This window comes from Dipodomys merriami, unplaced genomic scaffold (assembly GCF_024711535.1).
Source record: "Dipodomys merriami isolate MVZ:Mamm:240054 unplaced genomic scaffold, mDipMer1.0.p SCAF_8, whole genome shotgun sequence".
In the NCBI taxonomy this organism is placed as follows: domain Eukaryota; kingdom Metazoa; phylum Chordata; class Mammalia; order Rodentia; family Heteromyidae; genus Dipodomys; species Dipodomys merriami.
Genome location: NW_027206401.1, coordinates 5,918,035 through 5,942,833, shown reverse-complemented (window position 1 = coordinate 5,942,833; position 24,799 = coordinate 5,918,035). Strand labels below are relative to the sequence as shown.

General features: G+C 46.3%; 1 protein-coding gene across 1 annotated transcript in view; it reads left to right on the top strand.

The window, feature by feature from the left end:
• The window catches only part of Fndc1 (fibronectin type III domain containing 1), a 54,350-nt gene that overhangs the window by 4,890 nt on the left and 24,661 nt on the right, over positions 1-24,799 (top strand). The window contains exons 4-12 of the mRNA XM_070010089.1: positions 8,324-8,530; positions 11,104-11,202; positions 11,963-12,080; positions 14,215-14,402; positions 15,471-15,578; positions 18,947-19,135; positions 20,809-22,758; positions 23,656-23,756; positions 24,273-24,384. Of these exons, the coding sequence (XP_069866190.1) occupies positions 8,324-8,530; positions 11,104-11,202; positions 11,963-12,080; positions 14,215-14,402; positions 15,471-15,578; positions 18,947-19,135; positions 20,809-22,758; positions 23,656-23,756; positions 24,273-24,384 (3,072 nt within the window). The remainder of the gene's footprint in view (positions 1-8,323; positions 8,531-11,103; positions 11,203-11,962; positions 12,081-14,214; positions 14,403-15,470; positions 15,579-18,946; positions 19,136-20,808; positions 22,759-23,655; positions 23,757-24,272; positions 24,385-24,799) is intronic.

Below are 24,799 nucleotides of genomic sequence, written 5' to 3'. Positions count from 1 at the left end.
AAGGCAATATGGCAGGGAGCTATGGTTTATTTCAACATACCATGTGGTTGAAAACATCTATCAGATGTTACTGTTGGGAGGAAGGTGAGTATGTTGACGTGAACAACTGTAATAGGTTTCCAAAATCCGTTTGGCTCTGGCTCTATGTGACAAAGGACTGGAAGAACAAAGCAATCCACAGAAGAACCTGGGCTGTCTGTTATGTTGGATATGGGGGTCACTGTAGGTGATTGGAGATGAAGGAATGGAAGTTGGAAGAGGAGATTAAGAGGTAAACATGAATTAGGATCCATTTGAAGTGCAGAGAATGAGTGGCTAGGAAAGGATGGATGGAAGAGAGGGAAGAGGAGGCCAACGATCAAACCAAGAAAACACAGCCAAGTGTAGTAATGCTCCCTTATCTGTAGGGTATGCTCTAAGACCTGCAGGGCTTACTGGAAACTGCAGATAATACTGAATTCTCTATATACCATCTTTTCCCTATGCATACCTACAGATATGTGACAGATTTTCACTTACAAATTAGACACAAGATTAACAGCAATAAATAGTAACAAAACAGTAACATCCATGTAATTGTGAGCTCTCTCTTATCTCTCTTCCTCTCATTTAAAATAGCCTACATTACAGTATTTGCCCTTCTTGTGATGGTGTGAGAGGCTACAAAGCCAACATGTTTAGGTGAAGTAAGTGATGCATGCATGGTGGCAAGCGTTACTTGGACAAGCACACCGTGAGACTGCAGCAGTCCATGTGATGACCCTGAAGGTTGTGAGGTGACTAATGAGAGTGTAGTGTATACACCGTGGATCCTTGGACAAAGACACGGTCCTGAGCTGGGGAGGTGGAATGCCCTGATCCTCCATCATGCCTTGGAGAATTGTGGGCTATTTTAAACTTCTGAAATGCTTATTTCAGAGATTTCCAATTGAGTATTTCTGGGCTACAGTTGACAGTGCTGAACTGAAACTTGGAAAGGTGGAACTGGTGAAGGGGAGACTATGCAGACTTAGGATCTGTGCAAAGTGGGAAAGGGTGTTTATCTCAGTGGTGTTTACTCCGGCACACACACACACGACATGAGACATGTAAACACCTTACTGACAGATGTGTACGTCTTGTGCTTGAATCTCATATTTTGTATTTTAAGTGATTGTTTTGTTCTTATGATCTTCCTGATAGACTTTTTGTAAATGATAGTAGTTTTAGAACAAGTAATTTTCTCATTTTTGTGTAGGTCATTCATTTCTGATGCTTTAAGAGAAACTTGTGAGTGTGTATACCTTGTACATGCATGTGTGTGCACATGTGTGTACATGTGATCTCTTTGAGTAAGAAAATTTACAGAAATGTAGGTTGGGAGTTGGAGAGAGCCACGTCCCGCTCATTACTGAGTTTATGTGCTATGAGGCTTTTAACCTCTCTCTGCAGGTGCTTTGTCGGCATTGTTTGCTAAGGCACTATGTTTGCCCCATATCATGATTTAAATAATACACTAGAAGAAAATGCTAGCAATATTTGATACCAGTCAGAACTTTAAAAATAAAACAAGCCAGGCACTAGTAGGCTGAGGTCTGAGGATTGTGGTTCCTCAAAGCCAGCCAGGACAGGAAAGTCCGTGAGACCCTTATTTCAATGAACCACTGGAAAACTGAAAGTGGCACTGTGGCTCAAAGTGGTAAATAAATGAATGTATGAATAAATAAATAAAACAACTCATGAACATGTATAGACTTAAAGTACTCTGGGTAACTACCTTTAAAAAAACACTTGGATTCTTGTTCTGGAAATGGTTTCATAGATGACAATTTTGTTGAACAAAAGAAGCATTCAGATTTGCACATCTCCTTTCCCAGGAAGGAATTTACCCTAAAAACTGCCGCGTCAGCACTGGCACTGGGCCTCAGGCCTGGCCACGTCTCTGCCTCAGCAGATGGCATCTCTTGTTCTGCCAGGGATTTCTTTGAAACCAGGGGAGAACTCATTCTTTCACTGTGCCGGAAACAATGGTTCCCATTCACATTCCACCAGGCCTCCTTTTCTTGGCTTTGACCTATTTGGAAGGAACTTTCTTAACCTAAAAATAGAATCTCAGTTATGTACTTAATTCCTTGTGCACTGATACCAGGGGAACTTACAGTCAAGGACCTGCTCGAACAACACTGAAGAGGCAAGAGAACCAGCTAAACAAGGAAGCAAAGAAGAATGCATGTGGCTTACTAGTTTGCTAGGGTTTCCATAACAATATACCACAGAGTAGGGGGAAGGGAGGAGTTTAGACAACAGAAATTTATTTCTCGTGGCCAGTGGTTAGGATCTCCTGGGACCACTCTCCTTGGCATGCACATGGCTGCCTCTGTCCTTGTCCCTACTTGGTCTTTCCTGCATGAGGACGCATCTCACACAAGGCCAAGATAGTGATCAGTGTCTCTGGGTATCCAGATTTCCTCTTTGTATAAGGATATCTGTTAATTAGCTCAGGACTCACACTCATCATTTAAACTTAATTACCTTTTGGTTTTTTGCCAGTCCTGAGGCTTGAACACTGGGCCTGGGCACTGTCCCTGAGCTTCTTTTGCTCAAGGCTAGAGCTCTACCATTTGAGCCACAGCACCACTTTTGGCTTTTCTGAGTAGTTTATTGGAGATAAGAGTCTCATGGACTTTTTTGCCTGGGTTAGCTTCGAACCACAATCCTCAGCCCCCTAGGTGTGAGCCACTGGTACTCAGCTACTTAATTACCTCTTTAAAGACACTTTCCCAAAGCCCCATTCTGAGACAAGAAGATGAATACTTTAGCATATGAAATTTTGTGTGATCACAATTCACCTGAGAACATAACCACAGATATGTTTGAAATATAGCTTGCACTGTGACATAGATAGCTGGTGGGAAATGTAGGGATTTGGAATCCTGATGGTGATGAAGTATGCCAAGGAAAACATGCCAGGACCCTAGAGGTCAGGAGGGAAGAGACTCCAAAACAAGAACCCTGGATTCAGAAGTGATAGACTAAGCAAAAAGCGCAACCCCAGGGCAGAAGTCACAGCTTCCTCTCCTGTAGCTTACCCCGTCTGAAAGTCTTCTTTGTGTTGGTGTGGAATCCCTCTCTCTTTTTTTCATCAGTATCATTTAAAAACAGTTTTTAATTGTAAAGATACTGTACAGAGGGGTTACAGTTACATGAGTAAGGTGATGAGTACATTTCCTATGGAGCATTGTTACCCCTTTCTTTGTTTTTCCCCTACCATCCCTTCCCTCTCCACCTCCCCCAACCCCTCTCTCCCTCCCCTAAGTTGTAAAGTTTGTTTTTAACATAGTGTCTTGTATGTCTCATTGTTACAATGTGGAATTCCTCTCTCTTATCACTGGAGTGTAATGTAAACCTGTAGCCTCCTGTCCCCAGGGAAGAGATGGTTCCAGTCTCTTCTCTTTTTGGCATACTATCACCTAGCATTTCTACAGACTTCTGCTAACTGTTTTAACTTTATTTATTGAATTTTATTTTATTTTGGGGGCCAGGCCTTGGGTTAGCTTAGCTGAGCAGAGTCAGGCCCTAGGAGCCTGGACAGGAACGTGAGCCACAGTCTCAACTGGTTTGGTTATCCTGCATTTGCCAAAATGTCTTCTTGAAAACCATATTTGAGTCTGGTTGCTTTTAGCTCCAACTATGTTCACATCTATTTTTAATGTTTATAGTTGTCTAAAGTTCTAGCTCTCTGTGCTTTTCTCAAGCTGCATGACTAAACCAGATGAAGTATAGAAAGAAATCTAGATTCTGTTCCTTACTTCCTTTATACCATTGCATTTTAGTTATGAAAGACCCTCTTTTTCCTTTTTACATAAACAGTAACTTCAAGTTCAACATAAACTGAAGTTCACAATGACTCCTTGGCCATTTCCAGGCAGTAGCAATGGGCTGCTCACCCAGGGCCCAGCACTTCTTCCTCATACAGCCACCCCCTGGTCTCCAGGCAGCTCCCTCCATCTAGTAGCATGTGGACACCTGGCCTGTGATTGTCTCCACATACCAGACATCCTGGGTCTTGCCAGTCTCCATGACAGGTGGCCCATTAGGTGGCCCTAATAGTTTCCAACTACAATCTCCTCTTAGAGTTGCTCCTCCATACCCAGAATTCTGAATTCCCTGACGTCTTTCTTCTACCCATCACCTCATGCACTTGTTTTTAGACCCTTAATCCTCCTGGAGGTAAGGTGGAGAGTGTATTTTCACAGGACCAAGTGATTCTGATGAACACTGATCTTTGAGCTCCTTGGCTGTGGTATAAGTGTGCAGACTTCCTCCTGCCCTGAGCTCAGAGTCCAAATCTATGTTTAAGGCTGATGTTAGGGATACATTGGGTAGCTGTTTGCAGCACAGAATGAGCACCAAGGTCTGTGATCACATAGGCCTGCTCATGCAGCCTGTGGAGATGGGGGGAGGGCCACCCGTGTGAGGCTTTGTGACCAGCATGGTGGGTCCTCGGGCTGGTTGGCAGGATGATCCATGAACACTTCCATGCTATGCAATGAGTAACTGTCTTCTGGAGAAACATCCTGCTAGCCATGTCCTGAGCCATACAACGAGGCCAGCAGACTGCAGCAGTGAGCCCTTTATACCAGTGAAGAGTGGGCCCATGGAGTAACTGATCCCGATAGACACTTGTGAAATGGTAAATAATACTCCCAGTTCATGGTGCCAAAAACAGTCATCTTGATATAGACAACTTCTTGTCTGAAAAGGTTTTCAATGATAGGGTATTTTTGGTAATAATTCCGCTCTTGCTCTCACTTGGTTTTCAGTGACCCCATGTACTGGATAAATCTCATGTTCCAAAGGGAGCTTCTCACTTGGGTGAGAGATCTAAAAATAAAGAGGGAGTCTATTATATTATTATTATTATTATTATTATTATTATTATTATTGGTTGGTCGTGGGGCTTGAAATGGGATTCCATTTTTGTCATGACCACTGTGTTAGCTTCCCACCATGAACAAACACCAGATAATGAGGTTATGAAGGAAAAAGGTATATTTTGGATCACAGTTAGAGAGGTAGCATTCCATGATGAGTTGGCCCTGTTACTTTAGACCCGTGGCAGAGTAAAACTGCTTGCTTCATGGCTAGGTCACTCAGGGAATAAAAGAGGCTGCGGTGTCACTCTCCCTTTTTATTGGTGAGACTTTAAGCGTCCTATCAGCCTCCTCTAGGTCCCACTCCTTACAGCTTCTATACCTATCAGTAATACCACACCAGGGACCAATCCTTTGCCATATGGACTTTTGGGGGATCCTTAGGATCTAAACTATGGCTTCCATAACCACTAGTGACACTAGATATACTTTGCCTGGATTATATTCTCAAACCTGATGTGTTACATGCAATTGTCCAGATGAAACTGAGGTTCATGGAGAATGAGATAAGACAACACTGCATAATAGATTGGATATAGACTCTGAATTTAGATTCTGAATCAGCTCAACTTAAAAATGTTCACATTTAACTAACAGAATTAGAAAGAGGCGAAGCAACATGTTGAATTTTTTTTTGGTGTAAAGAATAGATTTTTGATTCTGTATAGAATGTTTGATTCTATATGTTTTGATTCCATCCGAATGTTTGATAATTTGTGAGGCTGGTGAATCAGAAGAAACATCCCCCTCAGCCTGAATGGCTTTCTGGTCTACTTCAATGGGGTGGCGATTGCTTTACCTGCTACCCTGCCAGGTAGATGATGTGTAATAGATGCTGCAGATCTTCTGCTCCCCACCAGCTCTAAGTATGCCTTACCTGGTTCTGTTGCACCAAGAACTATCAGAGCAATGTGTTCTGCCAAGTTTGCAATATACTCAGCACTGGTGGATGGGAGCTTGATTGTTCTTGGCAGTTGTGACTTCCTGTTTTCAAGATAAAAGACCTACAGAGATTTATGAGAAAAATTTAGAAGGCTTTGGTGAGGCGGTCACATACAGCTTCGAGAAAACACTTCAACGATTTAATTGCAAATGAATTTGAACCATCTGGAGAGTTTGCTTAAGTGAACATCAGCTGAAAAGGGGATCATAAAAGATTATCTAAAAAAGATGCCTGATGGTGTGTATAACTCAGAATTTTGAAGAAAGGAAACATGTGGTTGGCCTTTCTAAATCCAAAGATCTGCGAGAGAGATCTATGATTGTGTTGGACAGGTTTCATTCTCGCTTGGCTCTGTGGCTTCACCCACACAGTGAATTCCAGGTGGTTACAGGAGCAGCCTTTGAGAAGAGTCCTCCTCTTGTCCATTTTCTGCCTGCTGAGGAAACCAACTGGCTCATTGTGTTTAGTGCCTGCTGGATAGGCCAGAGTTTGCCCTCTGCAGGAAGCATGTCCAGACCCACATCCTTGTTGAGTCGCAGGGTCTCGGGTGGCTGGTGAGAGGGGTCGGTTTAAATGGAAGGGGAATTGTTATGAAGGTGCACATTGGGAAGCGGAATGGTTGCATTCAGGTTCCTGCTTCACTTCTGAGTGATGGACCCCTTTCCTCCTTGTCGTGGGGCTGCTTGCCGGAAGGGCAACTAGATGAATCGTCATTGTGAACAGCCAGTTCGATCTAGAAAAGGCTTGATACTGAGCTGTCAGAGGAAGCATGACTCTCTTCCCTGCAGCTGTTCAGTGGCCTAGCAGCATCCTGAAGGTCCAGGGTGGAGTGCCTGGACACAAGCTGGTGCCCAAGGGTGTGGGAGATGTGCAGTCCCTTGGGGCAGCTCTGTCCTGCCACTGGGCAGGACCTAGTGTGCATCAGGACAGAGTCCGGGGGAGGCACCTCAGCCATCTGTGACAAAGTTCCTCGCCCTTGGAATTCACTTCTTCCTCCTCAGTGATCTCATCTCTGCAGGGGAGAGGGGCGGTGTGCAAGGTCTTTTGGTGCATCACCATTTTGATTCTGCAGTTTCCTGGCAAGCACCTAGAGCAGCCATCATAATCATCCTCCAGGCTGGCAGTGAGAGAGCCCTGGGTACACTCCCCTCTCAGATGCTTGCCTGGAGAGGACACCGAAATGACGCAGAGCTGTGGGCAGAGCGCGCCATCTCTGTGCAGCAGTTCATTTTCTAGACTCGCTGGAGCTTGTGTGTATTTCATTTTGCTGAACTGTTCCAGTGTGTCACACACAAAAACTTTCAAACAATCACCATTTTGTGTATTAGGGAAAATAACTATTGAAGCTCAGCTACTACTCCCCCCAGTAGTACTTAGGAATGAGGTGCCCAATAACAGAAGGGGAAACGCCCGCTGACCCATGAAAGGATATTTCTTTGGTTAGATCTATGACATGGGGACTAGGTGTCAGACACTTCAGGTAAATCAACTGCAGTGGCTAATTATTTACATGTTACCGAGGTTCACACTCACTTGTGATATTCATTTTTGTTTTTAGGTCTTATTTAGCTTAGCTAGGAATTTTCTAGTCTGATAAAATTAGTCAGAAATGAGGATGGAGTTAGTGTACACAGTAAAGGAAGCAGCTGGCTTACATGACTGGAGATAGTCATTCTCCAGTGGCCTCCTCAGATGAGGGCTAGATTGTAAAGGCAAGGTGGTAATAGTTGTTTCCAACTCTTCCTTGATGCTAATTTAGATCTGTAAACACTAGGCAATGACCACCAGAGCACACTGGTACGAGAAATCTAACAACAGATGCATTTCCTGAGATCAGTCTGCAAGAGGATTTCTTATAGCTTGTTGATTCACCAAGAAGAAAATAAGAAATACTGAAGACAGCATCTTGGTATGCTAGAGCCAGGGTTTGCCTGAAGGAGAGGCAGGACTTGCACATGGAAGAGAAGCTCAGACCCCACACAGCAGTCAGTTAGTACCAAGCTCTTAGCAGTTTAGTGCAAAGGCAAGGTGAGCCTGTGTTTCCAACACTGCAGTGATAAAGCCCTTTGGAGGAGGGATCAAAATTAGCCCATAATGGGGCGCTGTATTTTTGTCTCGACATTTAGCTGTTGCCAGAGAATATATAGTTTGGGCCTACATATTGGGGGGGGGGGGAGGGGCAAAAGGAAATAGATGAAAAGAGACGTCGCGAAGCATCCAAGATTTTGGTCTGGCAGCCTCAACACATGGTATGTTTTCATTTTAAGTTCTTGAGACCTATTGGTTATAAAATGGGGAAGATAATCCTGCAGGGGAAATGAGCCTACTGGAACTGGTTACCGAGAATGGATGCTGAAGCCCAGCAGCTAATTGTTGAGGCTCAATGTTTGCATGGGCTTTGTGTACAAGAGGGCTGACCTCCACTCTGTGTACTGTTTGATGGCTTCTGTATCATGTCCTCTTTAAGAAAAGGAAGTGCCCAACAAGCCCTTGCGCATGCGTGTCCGGTCTTCTGACGACAAGCTGTCCGTGGCGTGGAAGGCACCCCGCCTGTCTGGAGCCAAGAGTCCACGCAGGTCACGAGGGTTTCTTCTGGGCTATGGAGAAAGTGGCCGGAAGATGAATTACGTTCCACTCACCAGAGATGAGCGGACACACGAGATTAAAAAGCTAGGTGAGTTTATTATTATTTGATATACAGTTCTTTGCTGAACTCTGTGATCATTTTGGTATCTAGAGCTCACTGGTGCTAGAACACTATCTTAAGATGGAATATTCATTTTCCGGAGATGACAATGATTCAAGATGATACTCTTTTGTTCTTGTCTCTGTCAGAGCCTCCATCACTTTAAGTGACAGGTCAAGGCTGCTTTCTGAGTTGCTGTCAGATTTCTAAGTCAGATCATTTTTTCCAGATACAAGTGGGGACTAGTGCTTTACTGTCTTGGCTTCCCTTTCATCGTTGTGTTGTTTGAAGCTTTGTCTTTGAATTCTGGGGCCCTGAACCTTGAATCCCATGGGGATAAAGCATTGTGGCCGCTGAGTGAAGCTACAAAGCAGGCCTTCCTTCCTCCCTTCCTGGGCCCCTGCCTGGAAAAAAGAAGACTTACATGGAATGCCAATGAGAACATTTGCTGAGACCTGGAGACATTATGCGCATAGTCCAGTCTGGGATGTCTGTATTGACAGGCCTAGATGGGGACACAGGCCACATTCTGAGAGAGCACCACCTACCTCTCAGGCTGGTGCTTCCCTGTGTCTGGAAACAAGGTCATGGTTTGCCCCACTTTCCTTCCCTCTATTTACTTGGTGAATTCAGAGGTTGGGTAAGCAAGGCTGGGTCTCTTCTCATGGCCTTCTCCTGGAGGAAGCCTGGCTGCAGAGAGCCCAGGGGTTCAGGGCAGCCAGGACCAGCAAAGCTGTCTCATCCTGAGGCGTGTCCGCCATCTTGCCTTTTACGAGTAATAAATATTTAGGCTGGTATCTTCTGTCATTCAGTAGACAGGCAAGGGAGCGGCTCTGGTTTATTGGGCCTTCTTGGAAGACTCAGTAACACCTGGCAGTGTGTTTACTCACATGGGGTCTGGTATCTCCCAGCTTCCTCCACTGTGGTGGTGTGGGGCTGGAGGTGGTGCTCACCTTCTGTCAGTGATGTGAAGTCTGGGGCTGGAAAGGAGGACCGACAGCCATGGGCCTGCGAGGAAGTGGGGTAACCGTGAGGAAGGCATCGCGGTGCTTGTTGCTTAGTGTTTTATTCTGGAATCTGGATAAACATCTCCACAGTCCTCAGGATTCCCAAGGCTGCTTCTCTGAGCTGCACCGCAAGTGCTGACCAGCCTGGATTTGGCCTGGTGGAGATGGACAGAAACTAGAGTAATCTCCTTGTAGCAGCTAGAGGTGCCTGCTGCATTGCTGGTGTTCTGGCAGCTGCCAGCATCTGGACTGCACTGCGGGCAGTTAGATGTACCTGGGACGGGTCAGCCACATCACATCCTGGTCTCCACATTGCCCCTGTGGAGAGGAGGATATAAGGCATCTCCAAGCCAGGCAGCCTCAAGGTCATTTCAAGTACAGATTCTAGACTTCCTTCAGGAGAGAGACCAGCCATGTCTCTGTTGCTAAGCCATAGGAAGTGAGAGGAGACATCTGGGCAGTCCGTGCCTTGTGAAGCTTGGTGTCAGTATTAGCAGCAAGACCTGTTCTTAGAGACCCAGTTCCCTGAAGCTGCAGAGTCATTGGGAAACGCATCAGCCCTTCGTTCCGGAGCTGCCTCTCTGGTGTGGATTGGCTCTGTGTTGGTGAGGCAGGCCAAATTCTGCAGCAGGAGAAAAGAAGCCCTATTTTTGCATTCCTGATGTTTCAGGAGGGCATTTTTTTTTTCAAAAGGAATATTTTCATTGGTTGGGTCTCCATCTTAGCCGACTTAAAGGAAGACAGGTTGGTTTTGGCTTACCGTTTCAGAGGGCTTTCCAGTTTAGTCCCTCATGCGGGGAAGGCATGGTGGTGTAGGCCTGGAGAACCAGCTCACATCCTGGTGGACAGGAAAGAAGGCTGATAGGAAGGGGCAGAACAAGATAGAAACCCGAGAGCAGGCTCCCAGTGACCTCCCTTCTCCTACTAGGCCCCATAGCCTCCTCTTCACGCCTCTCAACAATGTCTCAGATTCTGACTCCGTCAGGGTGTCACCTGAGCCTCAGACTTCCAGTTCCACAGTACTTAAGGGAAAGGGAACAAGTTCTGGTCTAGTATTGTAATGTTTTTCCAAATGCAATTTTGATTAAATTGGAGAGTAGTAGGATCTATCTCTGAGGGGGAGGGATGAGTAACTAACCAAAAGATGAATCTGGAATAAAGGATACATTTAACTCTCCCAGGCCCTCTTAGCAAAGCTGCAGAGACTCCATTTCGAGGATATGCATTGTGACACAATATCTGAGACGTTCTAAATTGCTGACGGGTGCCAGGGCTCCTTTCCTTTCCTCCCTTCGTTTTGATGGCAGATAGAATCACATTAACCTCCCTCTTTTCTTTGTAGGAAGTAAAAGGAAATTGGTTAAATACAGTTTTTAAGCATTCTTTATTTCTCTGATGTTGAAAAATAAGAAACTGATTTCTCCCCAGGAATTACCTAGGTAAAAGTGGAACCAAGTAGTGTTCTTTCTGAGTTTAGTTCCTGCAGTACTTGGACAGCTCTCTAGTTGTCTAAGGGGCTTGGAGAGACGGTCTCATGCCTTCTTTGGTCCACAGCCTCAGAGTCGGTGTATGTGGTCTCCCTGCAGTCCATGAACTCCCAGGGGCAGAGCCAGCCGGTCTATAGGGCTGCCCTCACGAAACGCAAGATTTCAGGTACGTTTCCCAGGATGCACTTTGGGAGGCCATGCGGTGCTGTGAGCTCCCTGCTGCTTCCTCATGCTGCTGGCAGTGGAGAACCACACCAGTCCATGGGGGATGGCGAGGGCAAGAGGGCAGAGCTGGCCACAAGCTGGGTATAGGCTTCTTTCCTGCATACTCCGAGGCTGCAGCGTTCTTGTGATGGAATTGATTTCGCTCTGTATTTGAGGTGGCTTCACTGTGTGGTAGCTCTGCCACCACTACAGTATTTTTTTTCTTTTTGTTGGTTATGGCGCTTGAACTCAGGGCCTGGGCACTGTCCCTGAGCTTTTGTGCTCGAGACTACGTTCTGACACTTGAGCCACAACTCCACTTCTGTTTTTTTTCTGGTAGTTACTTGGAAATAAGAGTCTCATAGATTCCTCTAAACATTTGCTTTCCATGAAATGTTTATTGTTTCTCAGAACCTTACAGTGTCTCTTGAGCAAACCCTGAGTTGCTTAGACCCCAGAACAGCACCTTCCTTGCGCTGGTCTCCATGTCGATTGGGTCAAGTGGTGAACTGCCATTCCTTAGGTTGGGCTTACGAACAGGAGAGTCTGGTTTTATACACTGACCAATCAAATAATTGCTCAGCTTTCTATTTACTTCATTATACTCACCTTAAGTACAAACAATCTAAACATGATACAGGGTGAATTACAGGCTCAGAAAGCCAGAGGAAGTCAGGGCAAAGCCTGTCATTAGAGACTCAGGTCTTCCGATGTCATTTCAGAAGAGGATGAACTGGATGTACCCAAAGACATCACTGTACGTGTTATGTCCTCTCAGTCTGTGCTGGTGGCCTGGGTGGATCCGATTTTGGAAAAGCAGAAGAAAGCTGTTGCATCCAGGTACTTTGGTTCATTCCTTCATCCTTGTGTGTGAGACATGGGCTTTTCTGGCCTAGGAGTAATGTGTATGTAATGATTCTATTCCTTATTTGACTGCTGGACCTTCTATAGCCGAATGGTGCACATGCTGTCCTGTGACACACTAGTTCCTGCAAACTGATGGTGCACACACTAAGACCTCACATCCCACTTACCCGCTTTACCCTGTGCCTGGAAATTTTGTGGATTCTGTCTCTTCCTTGCCCTGCTTGTGATTTAATTTTGTCTCATTGGTGTCCTGTTTTGGTGTGGCACGTACTTTGGGAAGTGGCTTACTGAAAGACAGCAGCAGGCTGGAATTTTATGTAGAATGGTGGACATTTGTCCAATGCCTCACACCCAGACATTTGCCAAACATTATGTCTAGCCCATATCTAGCTCATGTCTAGCACATATCTAGAAAATACACCTTATTTTCTCTTAGAATGCAATCTCATGCTAGTCTAGCTTTTATATTCATTTGTAATAACAAAGACAGAATAATCATAAGGTTAAATGAATTTGTGTATGTTTGTTTGCTAATGCATGTGTGCATGCTACTGTATGTGTATGCTAGAGTATGTATGCTATTGTGTGTATATATGTGTATATGTTAGTGTGTAAGTGTGTGTGTACTAGTCTTGAGGCTTGATTTTAGGGTCTCTCACTCTTGTTTAGCTTTTTCATTCAAGGTTGGCATTCCACCACTTGAGCCACACCTCTACTTTTGACTTATTACTGGTTAATTGGAGCTAAATCTCTTGTGTTTGTTTGCTTTGAGTCTCAGATCTCAGCCTTGAGATGCAAGGATTACAGGCAGGTTACTGGTGCCTGGCTGATTAAACTAATTTTTTTGCTAAAAGGCTACTGGTAAATATGTCTATCAAAAGTTCCCATGTCTAATCAAGGAGCAAATACTTTATATAACCAAGGGAGGGCCAAAATGTGGTGGACTACTTAGTATGTGTGAAACTGAGTCTATCTGCTACCTGGAAAGGGAAATCTGAAATTAGTGGACTCCCATGCTTAGACTATGTATATGTATAAGTATACGTGTTTGTATGTCTACATATTGCACATCATATTATACACATAATTTCCTTCACTACATCTTCGTCTTTGAAAGACCTCAGAAGAATCACAGTGATCCTCTAGCCATATAGCTTTCATCAGCCCAAAGTGTTCCAGATTACCACTGGGGCTTGGTTTCTGACATCTTGATGAGAACCAACAAAGGCTTGAGTTTTCTTGGAACTCCACTGTTAATTGCTGTGCCAGGTCTTCAACTCAAGTCTTCTCTTGTCTTATGAAATATAATAAGTAGCACATTTTTAATGCGCCAAATATTTCCTATTGCAAAGAGGCTGTGAGAAAAAAAGTTCATTGAAGAAGAATCTAGTAAACAGCATTTGCCACTCTTAAAGCATTATGGATGTCCGCTGTCTGGGTTCTGGGTATTACCATGTTTGGTTGCACTCAGTTTCTCTCCCTGGGCCCCTTTATTATATCCTCTGCCCTGTTCTATTTGTTACAAATATTTTACTCCATTACATAGTCTTGAATCTACTCAAAACCACATGCTTCTTTTCCTCCTGAGTTTGTGGAAATCATGCCTGCTTTTTTCTGAATTTAATCCTTTTTGGTCTTTATATTTTGGAAAGCCAGGATACCATTACTTCCATTTTGGTCCTTACTATTGTTACTTCCACAGCCCCCTGCAAACCTGCAAGACAGACAGACACACAGACATAGACACATACATATACACACATACACACACACATACAGGATATATGAGCTATTGCCTCATAAAAATTAATTCCTAATTTGCTTATTCCTTTTGTGATCTGTGCTCAGTCTTTCCAATGATGAGATTTTTTTTTTTTTTTTTTTGCTGTTAAAAGCCTCAATGCTTCGTATTTCCTGGGTTATGTTTGACGCTGGAATGTAAGCAGTCTCTGAGTCGGTAATGTCATCCAAAGCTTAGGCTTTGTGCCTCTTTGCTCTGGCTGCTTCCTGCAGAAGCTGTCACTTCAGGGCAGGACAGCAGCAGGGCCATGGGTTCTCCCGCAGAGGATCGGTCAGCGGGCTGTACACTGTGTTGTGTTTCTTGTAGACAGTACACTGTGCGCTATCGAGAAAAGGGGGAGTCAGCCAGGTGGGACTACAAGCAAATCGCCCACCGACGCGTGTTGGTAGAAAACCTGATTCCAGACACCGTGTATGAGTTTGCAGTCCGTATTTCACAGGGAGAAAGAGATGGCAAGTGGAGCACCTCCGTCTTTCAAAGAACGCCAGAATCTGGTCTGTATTTGAACTCACTTTTGGTTTTCCATTCTGGGAATTACTCCTGTAATACGATTTAAAACCAATTAAGAAACCAGTAGTGACCAAGGCTAGCATAAGTGCTTAAATCACATGAAACCTGAATTTTGGTAATATTTCTTAGTATGTCTTTTTTTTTTTTTCCTGGCAGTACTGAGATTTAAACCTTCAACTTGCCAAGAAGGCTCTCAATACTTTGAGCCACACCCTAGTTCTTTCTTATTTTAGTAATGTTTTTGAATAGTCTCAAGTTTTTGCTCTAGTTGGTCTGGTACAATGGTCCTGTGATCCTTTTTTTTTGTTGTTGTTGTTGTTGTTTTTAACCTCTCATGTACCTAGAGATACAAAAATCTATTACCATGCCCAGTGTTTTACTGGTCAAGACAGGATCTTCGTGAACTTTTCCCCTGGGTTTTCCTAGAACCACAGAATCTTCCAGCTCTCTCTGCTCCTCCCCATTCCCCAGGTGCAGAGGAGTTGCAGAGGAGTTAGGGAATCTTGTCTTTCCTACTGCTGGACATTCCCTAGCTTGTGGTTCTGACCTGTGGAGCCATTAGGCCTCAGTGTGCAGGCATGCAAGTCTCCGTCCTATGTGGGGATCCCGGTGGGGATGCATGGGTCTCCAGCCTGACGCCATCTATTTCTTTCCTGAGGCTGAAGTTCTACTTGACTCTGGGGAAGATTTTTCCTTGGTAGCCAAGGCTCTGATTTCATTTACATCATTTCTTTAAAAGTTGTAGTTAAAAGGAGTTGCACCTGGGTTTCTTATTTATAATCTTTATATATTTTCAGTGTTTAGTTATGAGGGGGAATCCTGAATTCCTAAAAGCCTTTCCTTAGCTATGTCTAGACTCCCTGCCTAAACTGGCACAAGGGGCATGCATCACCCTATTCCTCAAAGAGCAAGTGCAAAATTTCCTCTCACATGCCATCCAATGAAGACATGGGCTCTCCAGTGATCAGTGCACGCACTCGGCCTGCATGCTTATTCCACCCAGGCTGACCATGAGGGTGTTGTAAACTGGTCCATTCCTTGTCACCTTGCAGCTCCCACCACAGCTCCTGAAAACTTGAATGTCTGGCCAGTCAGCGGCAAGCCTACAGTGGTCACGGCGTCCTGGGACCCACTGCCTGAGACAGAGGGCAGGGTGAAAGGTAGGCCCTCTCTTCCTTGAACCCTAAGTGGTACCCACTATGATGATCCTGCTCTGTTCCCAGCTCTGGTGTCTGGGGAGGAACTAGAGGACGTGCTAAGGGTAGGGCTGAGGGCCTTTCAGGCAAGGTTTTCATTGTCTGACATGTAGGTGGTCTCCAAGGTGATTATCCTTGATTATTCCTGCAATCAGGGATGCTCTGAATGACATGGTATAACTATGCCTTGATCCATCCTAGTTTCATGCTCTGAGCTTTTCAGTGTGCCAAGAAAACTGAGAGTCTAGGAATCAGCGGGAACCCCACGGGGCCATAAATATCTTTAATGAGACCATAAATACTTTTAATGGCTTTGAAACACTCAAGTAATAATTTCCAGAAAATGGATTTATTTCCTGTTTATCATCTGTATTTATTTACTGAGGTTGAAGAAAGCATAACACTAAAGTATTAAAGAGTATAAGAGCTTTCAAAGAATAGGATAGGATAGCACATTCATAGGATATGAATAGGATAGGATAGCATATTCACAACTAGTTAAAGTCTAGTCTATTGAGAATATTAAATAAACCCAGAAATCATTTTGCTGCAATGTAAAAGGATTTAAATAGCTTTCAGGAGTCTGAGGACATCATAAGGAATCAGATCATGCCTAGACAAAAACACTCTTGGGGTAGGAAAGTAATGAGGAAGGAATATCCTTTATTGTTACTAGGGACTGAGAGACAACCAGAAAAGTTTATATAAGCTTAAAGAAATCTAGAATATTACTGCCAGTCTCCTTTGAAAAAATTCTTAATTGGAAATATCAATGAACTTTTTTTTGTTTTTGCATTTAACTCTGAGTCCTCTTTGCTGCCATTAGGGGGTCTTTTCAGAGCACGGTAGGAGGTGAGGAAGTAGATATTTTGTCATTTCCTAGTTTTCTCAGAATAGGTGACACTGCTCTTCTTGCTTGCTCCTCATCCCACTGGAACAAGTCAGACACCAAGGAAGAGAAGAAATACTTAGTTGGCCCTTTTAAATGATGGTTGTTATGATAGTCTGCGCATTGGTTCCTTCTGTGTCCAGCACTAAGGCCGTAAAGCCTCTGTAAATGGAATAAAGACTTTTTTTGGCTGATGATAGTTTTAGTTTCAAAAAAGACAGTTATTACTCTTTAGTAAATTTATTACCTACTACTGATTTGGCCTTCTTCTTGCCTGTATCTTAGTTTATATTTATAGCTCTTTGCTGAAAGAGGCCCCTAATCACCAAATAAATATTTCTAGGAATAATTATAGCTACTAAGTATTAAAAAAATATTTTGGGAACTACTGGGGTTTGAACGAAGTCATTGTACTTACTAAGCAAGTGCTCTACCACTTGAGCCATTCCCTAAGCCCTTTTGACTTTTAATTACTTTTCAGATAGAGTCTCACTTTTGCATAGAACTAGCTTCAAACTTCAATTTTCCTCCCATTTCTCTTATAGAGCCTGGATTACAGGTGTATACTATCACATCCCAACTTGTTTGGTTAAGAGGGTTTTCACTAATGCTTTACCTGGGCCGGCCTTGAACCTCAGTCCTTCTGATCTCCACCTCCCAACTAGCAGAGATTACAGGCATAAGTCACCACACCCAGCAAATTGAGTTTCCATACATGAAAATTCATGTATCCTATCACTGCTGGGTTTTCACAAAGGTGTAGTAGTGGGGCTGAAATTTATAATTCATTGGGGGCATTTTCTACACAAGAAATATCAAACATAGCAGAAGAATATATACTTTACATGGTTTAATACTTTTTCCAGATGAAGGAATCTCTTAAAAAATCAGAATTACAAACTTTCAGAGAGTGGGTTCTCTTAGTTCTTACTTTGACCACCACAAATGACTAGCTTACTCATTTTCAATGAGAAAAGAATGCTGTGTTTTGTGGATAAATGCTGTAAAAACATTTTGTTGGAAAGTTTCAAAATTAATGTTCTTTAGAAAGATTGGAAGTTAGGGAAAATAAAAGCCTCATCTTCCTTAGAATTGGCTGATTTCTCTGTGATTCTCTGTGATTATTTTCTTAGTTAGGTTGTTCTCTTATTGAGTTAATAAATTTTGCAAATCTTGGGTTGACTGAGGAAAAAAAGGATAGTTTATAGTTGAGGGTTAAAAATCATACTCTAAAATATGACTATGTTACAGTATTTCTATGCAATCAAAGAGGTATTTTAGTTCCTTGGACTGAATTCTATGGTTTTTGAAGTTCAAGGTCTTAATATACTTATCTGTAGGGCTAATTAAATGTGGAAACCTTGGAGATCGAATAAATATATTGCTTTGCAACTTTACAAATTCTGTTGAGTATCAGGTGCTGGTGACTCATGCCTATAATCCTAGCTACTGAGGAGCTGAAATATGAGGATCATGGTTTGAAGCCAGTTCAGGCAAGTAGTCTATGAGGCTCTATCTCCAGTTTACTAGCAAAAAAGTGAAGGTGTGGCTCAAGTGGTAGAACACAGCTTTTAAGCAAAAAACAAAACAAAACAAAACCCCAACAAAACAAAAAACAAATGAGAACATAAGGCCTTCACACACAAACACACACACACACACACATACACAATTTTGTGAAACATCCTTATCAGCAATGTGGAGTAAGAATTTTTTTATAATTCCTACAAAAGTGAAGAATTTATATATCAAAAAATATTTTCTCCTGGTTCAACTTGCTAATAGAAGTAATTGAACTAGACAAACTGAAGCTCTTGACGATGTGAGTGTTTATTTAGAATCAGTTCTTAGATGTCACTTTTTTTGGTCTTGTTGAAGATTTGTCAATATAATCATAGCATGCTAATAAATGAATATACATCATGAGGCTGGGATCTAAGGACCTCAATTTGAAGCCAGTCTTGGGCAGGAAAGTCTGTGAGACTCTTATCTCCAATTAACCACTTCCCCCACCCCCCAAAAAAAGGCTGGAAATGGAGCTGTAGCTCAAGCAGTAGAGCACTAGCCTTGAGCCAGAGGAGCTGAGAGACAGTGTCCGGGCCCCAAGTTCAAGTCCCAGGACCAGTGCAAAAACTAAAACTAAAATAAAATGAATATACAAAAAAGTGTACATATTCTTTGGTGAATGTTTTTCCTGAGTTTCATATGCTTCAGCGTCTTAAAAAAGCAAACTGCCTGTTCATAACCTTCAAAGCCTGTCTGGTGTCCAAATGAGAGAGTTCACCTCTGCCCCTTCCTGCTTCAGCTGTGAACTTGGCGTGCATTGCTAGTGTGTTTAATTTTTGTGATGTGAGTTCTAACTCATGCTGCCCATCCAGTCCATCTGCTGGACCCGGGACTGTTTCCCATTCCTTCCTTCCAACCGTCTGCCAAATCATTTCAGAATACATTCTTTCCTACGCCCCGGCTCTCAAACCATTTGGAGCAAAGTCTCTCACCTACCCCGGACACACTACTTCGGCCCTGGTGGATGGTCTGCAGCCTGGGGAACGCTATCTGTTCAAAATCCGGGCTACAAACAGGAGAGGTCCCGGGCCACACTCCAAAGCCTTCATTGTCGCTATTCCAACAAGTAAGCACTGCATTTGTGGCTGTCTCCTACCTCTTTTCATTTGCTGTTTGTTTTGTGTGACTTTGAATCATGCTCTTAAGTTTAAAGCTTCTTGGTGAATGATTTCACAGGACTCAGTTTGCATATTGGTTACTAAGATGTTTCTGTGATCTTTTTAGGAATTGATCTTCCCAAAGACTAAAATCATTACAGGACTATTAAGATGCTAGTTCTCTGATGATTTGTATCATGGTTTAATGGAGGGGGGGGCTTATTTTGATAGGGAGAAAACATTTTTACAGATATACTGGGACTTGTTTTTTTAAACTATTGGTCTTCTTGTATATAACATTTAAGAATTTTTAGTTTTTATTCCACTATTTTGGAGTACAGCTCTACTCAGAAGAATTCCAGTTGTCTAGTTCATTTGTTTGGCATCAAAACCAACTATGGAAATGATTGTCTTCTTTCCAGCTTCTCTGCATTTTTGTCAGAGATGGGGAGCTCTCTGCCCACTGTGTGCTGTGAGGGTCCCAGCAAGGCTGCAGTGGGAAACAGACTTATGCTGGAAAAATCTCTGGGAGAGATGAAATGTGCTCCCTTAGGGCCCCCAGTGCTATGTGACTACCCCTACCCCCCCCCCCCAACAGCCTTCCTTCACCTGTCAGTTCTGCTCTCCAGCCAAGGTACATTCAATAGAATATGTTCTATACCAGGAGTCTTCTCATTGAAAGCCTTGGAACTTCAAATGTGTCTATTATGGAAGGAGTTTTAAGCACGGAGGAAATAAGTAAAAACATATTAGAGCGAATCTGAGACTGTGTAGTGCCCCAATAATTGGCATATGTGTGTGTGTGTGTATATATATATATATATACATATATATATATATATATATATATATATTTCATGCCTATTAGTAACAACTATATATATGGTTCCAGATAGAGAAGGATAAATATCTGCAACTATAGTGGGGCATAAATTTTTCATTTAAAGATAATGAAGACAAAAATAGGAATAAGTGGCATTTGCATTTTTCATTGCATAAAATGTTTGTTTTCGCTACTAAAGACGATGTATGGTAGAGCACTATCCATCATGTACAAAAAGAACAGCTCTAATGCATTTAGAAACTACTAATTTTTTTAAACTTCTGATGTTAAGATTTTCTACTGTCAAAAAACAATGACTTCATTCACTGTTCAAGATTCTCAGGACCCTTCAGCATGCCAAGATCCAAAGGCGCTCAGGCTCCTTCCATAAAATAGTAGAATCTGAGCAGCACCTGTGCACATTCTCTTGCTTACCTTTAACGATCACTAGTTCATTGCAGTGTTGAAGGCAATGGAAAGGCGATGCCAATGGTGGTCTTTCAGTGTCATTTAGGGGGAAAGAAAGAGACGAAGGTGCCAGTGCCTGCTCCAGGGAGCTGTAATTGTCTCCTCCCCCCCCCCCCCACAAGCATTTTCCAGAAAGGCTGAGCTGAATCCCAAGGCGAGAATCCCCGGATGTGAAGGGGCAGCGGCGGCTCAAGGTCTCACTTCAGAATCCCCTCGAAGGAGGAATCTGATGGGACAGAATCAGACTGCATGTCCTTCAGGCAAACCGTCCTGGAGCCACGTCCCCTGTGGTGTCGCCTGAGCAGCCTGTAAGTGCTTCTTCTGTAACGCTCGCTCTGTGAACTCTTGCAGCCAGTACCAGCAAGTCCGACGACCGGCAGGGCGGGGACGACGCCCGGACGCGGGGGAGACCCCGGCCTTCGCCGCTTGCCCCCCGCGCCCCGGCCTCGGCGGAGCGCGCGCCTCCTCGCCCGGCCTCCACCGCAAGCAGGAGCACCAAGGACGCCCTCCTCGACCTGAAGAACAGGATCCTGGCCACCGGCGGCGGCGGGCCCAGGAAGCCCCAGCCTCACCCCGAGAACACCCGGGAGGCGGGCCTTCAGTCCACGCACCTCACGGAGGCCGAGGAGCGGGATTCCCTGGAGGACCCACGCCCGTACCCCTCGGAGACCCGAGACCAGCGGCGCACCCCGCGGCCCCCAGGCCGCCCCTGGGTCCCGGCTCGGCCTCCGGCCAGGGTCCGACCGCCGGTGCTGCCCCGAAAGGAAGGCGCCGGCACGCGGGGCCCCTCCGCGGCCTCCCCCCCGGCTGAAGCCCCTCGGGCCCCCCAGGACCCCTCTCCGCACCCCAGCGCGACAGATCGCGACGGGGAGGTCCGGGAGGAGCCCCACCACCCCGGGAGCCCCGCTGCGGCCCGGCCCACGCCGGCCCCCAGCCACCCCGCCACACCCACCTTCCCACGGGACCGGAGCCCCGTGCGCGGCCTCCGGCCTGCGGCGGCCCAGGAGGACCCGATCGCCCGTGCCGCACCGTCCAGGCTGTCCCCGCCCCGCCGAGGCTCCAACGACCCGCCCCCGGGCCCCCCGCTGTCCAGGGGCTGGAAGGACGGCCCCGCCTCCCACGTGCCCCCTCGGACCCCCTCGTCCAGGACCGAGGCCCCCGACGGGGAGGACCCAACGGGGGAGGACCGGGGTGCCCAGGGCGCCGCGCGGCAGGCCGAGGCCTCCGCCCCGGCCCTGCGGGCCCGGCCGGCCGCGGGCCCCGCGAGTCCGCCCAGGAATAAACCCTTCCCCGCCAGTGGCCGGGCGCAGGCCTGGTTTGGTGGCGGCCGCGGGCCGAGGCTGCTGCCCGGGAGCACCCCACCTTCCCCTGGGGCCTCCAGCGCCGCCTCCGGCATCCCCGGGAACCAGGACGGCGAGAAGCCACGGGCGTCGGGGGGCCGGGAGCCCCCGGGCCGGAGCCCCCAGAGGGGAACCAGTCCGGACTCCGAAGCCGCTGGCGCGGGCGTGCGGCCCCATGACAAGTCTGAGGCCCAGGACGTCCGGGGGAGCCCTGATGTGGCCCCCGGTCGCCCGCTGTTCCCCGCGCGCCCCCAGCCCAGGCCCCCTGTGCCCAGGAGGCTGGCCCCCGGCCGGCTCCCCGAAAGGCCGCCCCACCTGCCGCCTCCGTCAGCGCCCCTGCGCCCGCGCCCCTCGGCCCACGCCCCTCGGTCCACACACGAGGACGCGGGCCGGTCGCTGTCCCAGCCCGAGCTCTCGCTGGCCCACTCCAGGCGCCCGGCTCCCCGGGGCCGGGGCCCGGGCCGGGACTCCTCCGGGAGCAGCTCCGAGGACAGCAGCACGGAAGAGGAGGCCACAGATGTGGGCGCCATGAACGCCCTTGGGGCCCCGCCCAAGCCCCGCCAGGGCACCCTTGTCCCTGGCCAGCGCCCTGCGCTGTCCACATCCCCGCAGTCGGTCTCCACCGCCGAGGACGAGGGCCGCGACGGGCCGAGGACGGGAGGAAAGGCGAGCGCCCCGCGCGCGCCCGGGGATGGTGAGGCCGGCCCCGCGCACGAAGAGGAGGAGGTCCCTCGGGGAGAGCGACCCCCTCCTGCAGGCAGCCCCCCGAGGGCCTCACCCCTGGCCCACACCCCTGCCACCCCCGGCCCCCCGCCAGGCCCGCGATCCTGGCCGCAGCACACCACGCGCGCCCCAGCCAGCTTCTCGTCCACCACGCCCATGCTGTCGCTGCGCCAGCGGATGCAGCGCCGGTTCCGGACGCCGGTGGCACGCGCACCCGCCAGGCTTGCCCACGCGCAAGGTGACCGCTTGCCCTTGCTTTTGGGTCCGGGTTCGAGTTTAGTTAGTTCTGTGGATGTCCCATAGCTGAGGCTTCAACTCGACTTGGGCGCTGCTGCCCCTTGGCTTTCTTGCTCGAGGTTGACCTCCTTCGGCTTGAGCTACAGCTCCATTTCTGGCTTTTTTGCTGGTCTGTCGGAGCGAATGGACTTTTCCCGCCCGGGCTGTCTTGGGTCTGAGATTCCCCAGAGCTCAGCCCCGCAGTGGCCAGGATCATAGGCGTGAGCCGCCAGATCCATCTGTCCGCTACCCTCACTTTCCCCTGAAGACCAAATGGGATTCTGGTCCACTGCCCTGGCACCCCAGGTCTGGTGCTCAGTGTGGGGCCCTAGGCCCGACAGACGCAATCCTCCTCCCTCAAGCAGTCTAGAGTCCAGCCCGCTTCCAGACAGCCCCGCACCTGTCCCCGCACCTGCACCTGCACCTGCACCTGCACCGTGGGCAATGGAGGATAGGGCTCAGAGAGCTCGACGTAGTTGTCCTGTTGGGTGGCTAGCCTGAGGACCCTTTAGAGATCAATATGCTCTGTCCTAATCATCCTGTGCCCTCCAACTGGCTAAAATTCATTGGTAACCACTTAGGCCTTAAGCTCTATGAAGAAATTTTCCTTGTGTGGCACGTGCTTATTCTTCTAATCTGGTCAGAAAATGGATTTGCGCTGTCCTTTTGTAGCCATTCTTGCCCTGTGAGGTCACCTGTAGGACTGTTGTCATCTGCCACATAGGAGCAGTGAGTTTAAAATTGTCTCTCGTGTTTGTTTGAAATGATGTGTTATAACTTAGAGTTAGGGATGAAGCCAATGGCTCAGAAATACAGAATTTGCGGGGCACTGTTATTTTTTTGTTATTACACTATGCAGGTTATAATGGCAGACCAAATATGGAAGAAAATGTGTCTTCTGGCAGTAATGGGAAACAGAATGGACAAAGAATTATCAACGGCCCTCATGGAACCAAGTGGGTAGGGTAAACTTCTTTACACATTTTGGTTGCTCATGTGCTGTTGGAAAAGAGAAATCATAGACACTAGCTGGGTGCTGATAGCTCACGCCTGTAATCCTAGCTGCTCAGGAGGTTGAGATCTGGTGATGTGGGGGTAGAGAGGAGAATGGCAGTCCAAACCAGTTTCGTTTGTGTAGGTGAATAGATAGAGAAGTCCAATATCCCTTTTAATTGGCTTCTTGAGAACTGTAATCTCTTCCCTCAGTTGATGGATCCTTAAGATATTTCCTACGTGACATTAGATGCAGTGTACTATGTGGTAAAAATATTTGAAACACTCTTGTGTGTTGTATTTTTGAGAAAATAACATCGATAAACAGGATAGCTTTGTAAGTCTTGGGAACGGTAAGAAGCATTTTTCCCATTGAAATAATGGCTTTTTTCTGTGGAAGCTCTGTGCATATGCACAGGAAGTTGGATTAATATGAACATTTTCAAGTGTTGAATGTGTTCTTCAATCTGTGCGTGGGTGTAGGTGGTGGATCTCGATCGTGGGCTGGTATTGAATGCAGAAGGTAGATACCTCCAAGATTCACACGGCAATCCCCTTCGGGTCAGACTGGGAGGCGATGGCCGCACTATCGTAGGTGAGTGAGGATGGTTTCCTTTTTATGTTATTTAAAGTAATTATTTATATTATTTGTATTTTTGGAGATTGAATTCAGGGCCTGGGCATGCCTACCCATGAACATATTGCTAAAGAAACAAAAATGTACTGAATTAGTCATAGAATAACTCCTGTCTTCTCTCCTCATTTTTAATGGTTGCCTTGACCAGTTACTTTCAGCCATGTGGGAAGAAGTTCCCCCCGAAGAGGCAGGGCTCAGCATGTCCCTTGTACAGTTTTAATTAACTGCTTCCTGTGGACTCCACCCCTAGAAATGTAAGAATGTAGTATAGTATGTGAAATTAGCCACTGAGAACAGAAGGCTGAAATCTATGACCCACTATCCACTGCCTATTTCTGTAAGACCCACGAGGTCAGAGTAGTGTATATGATTT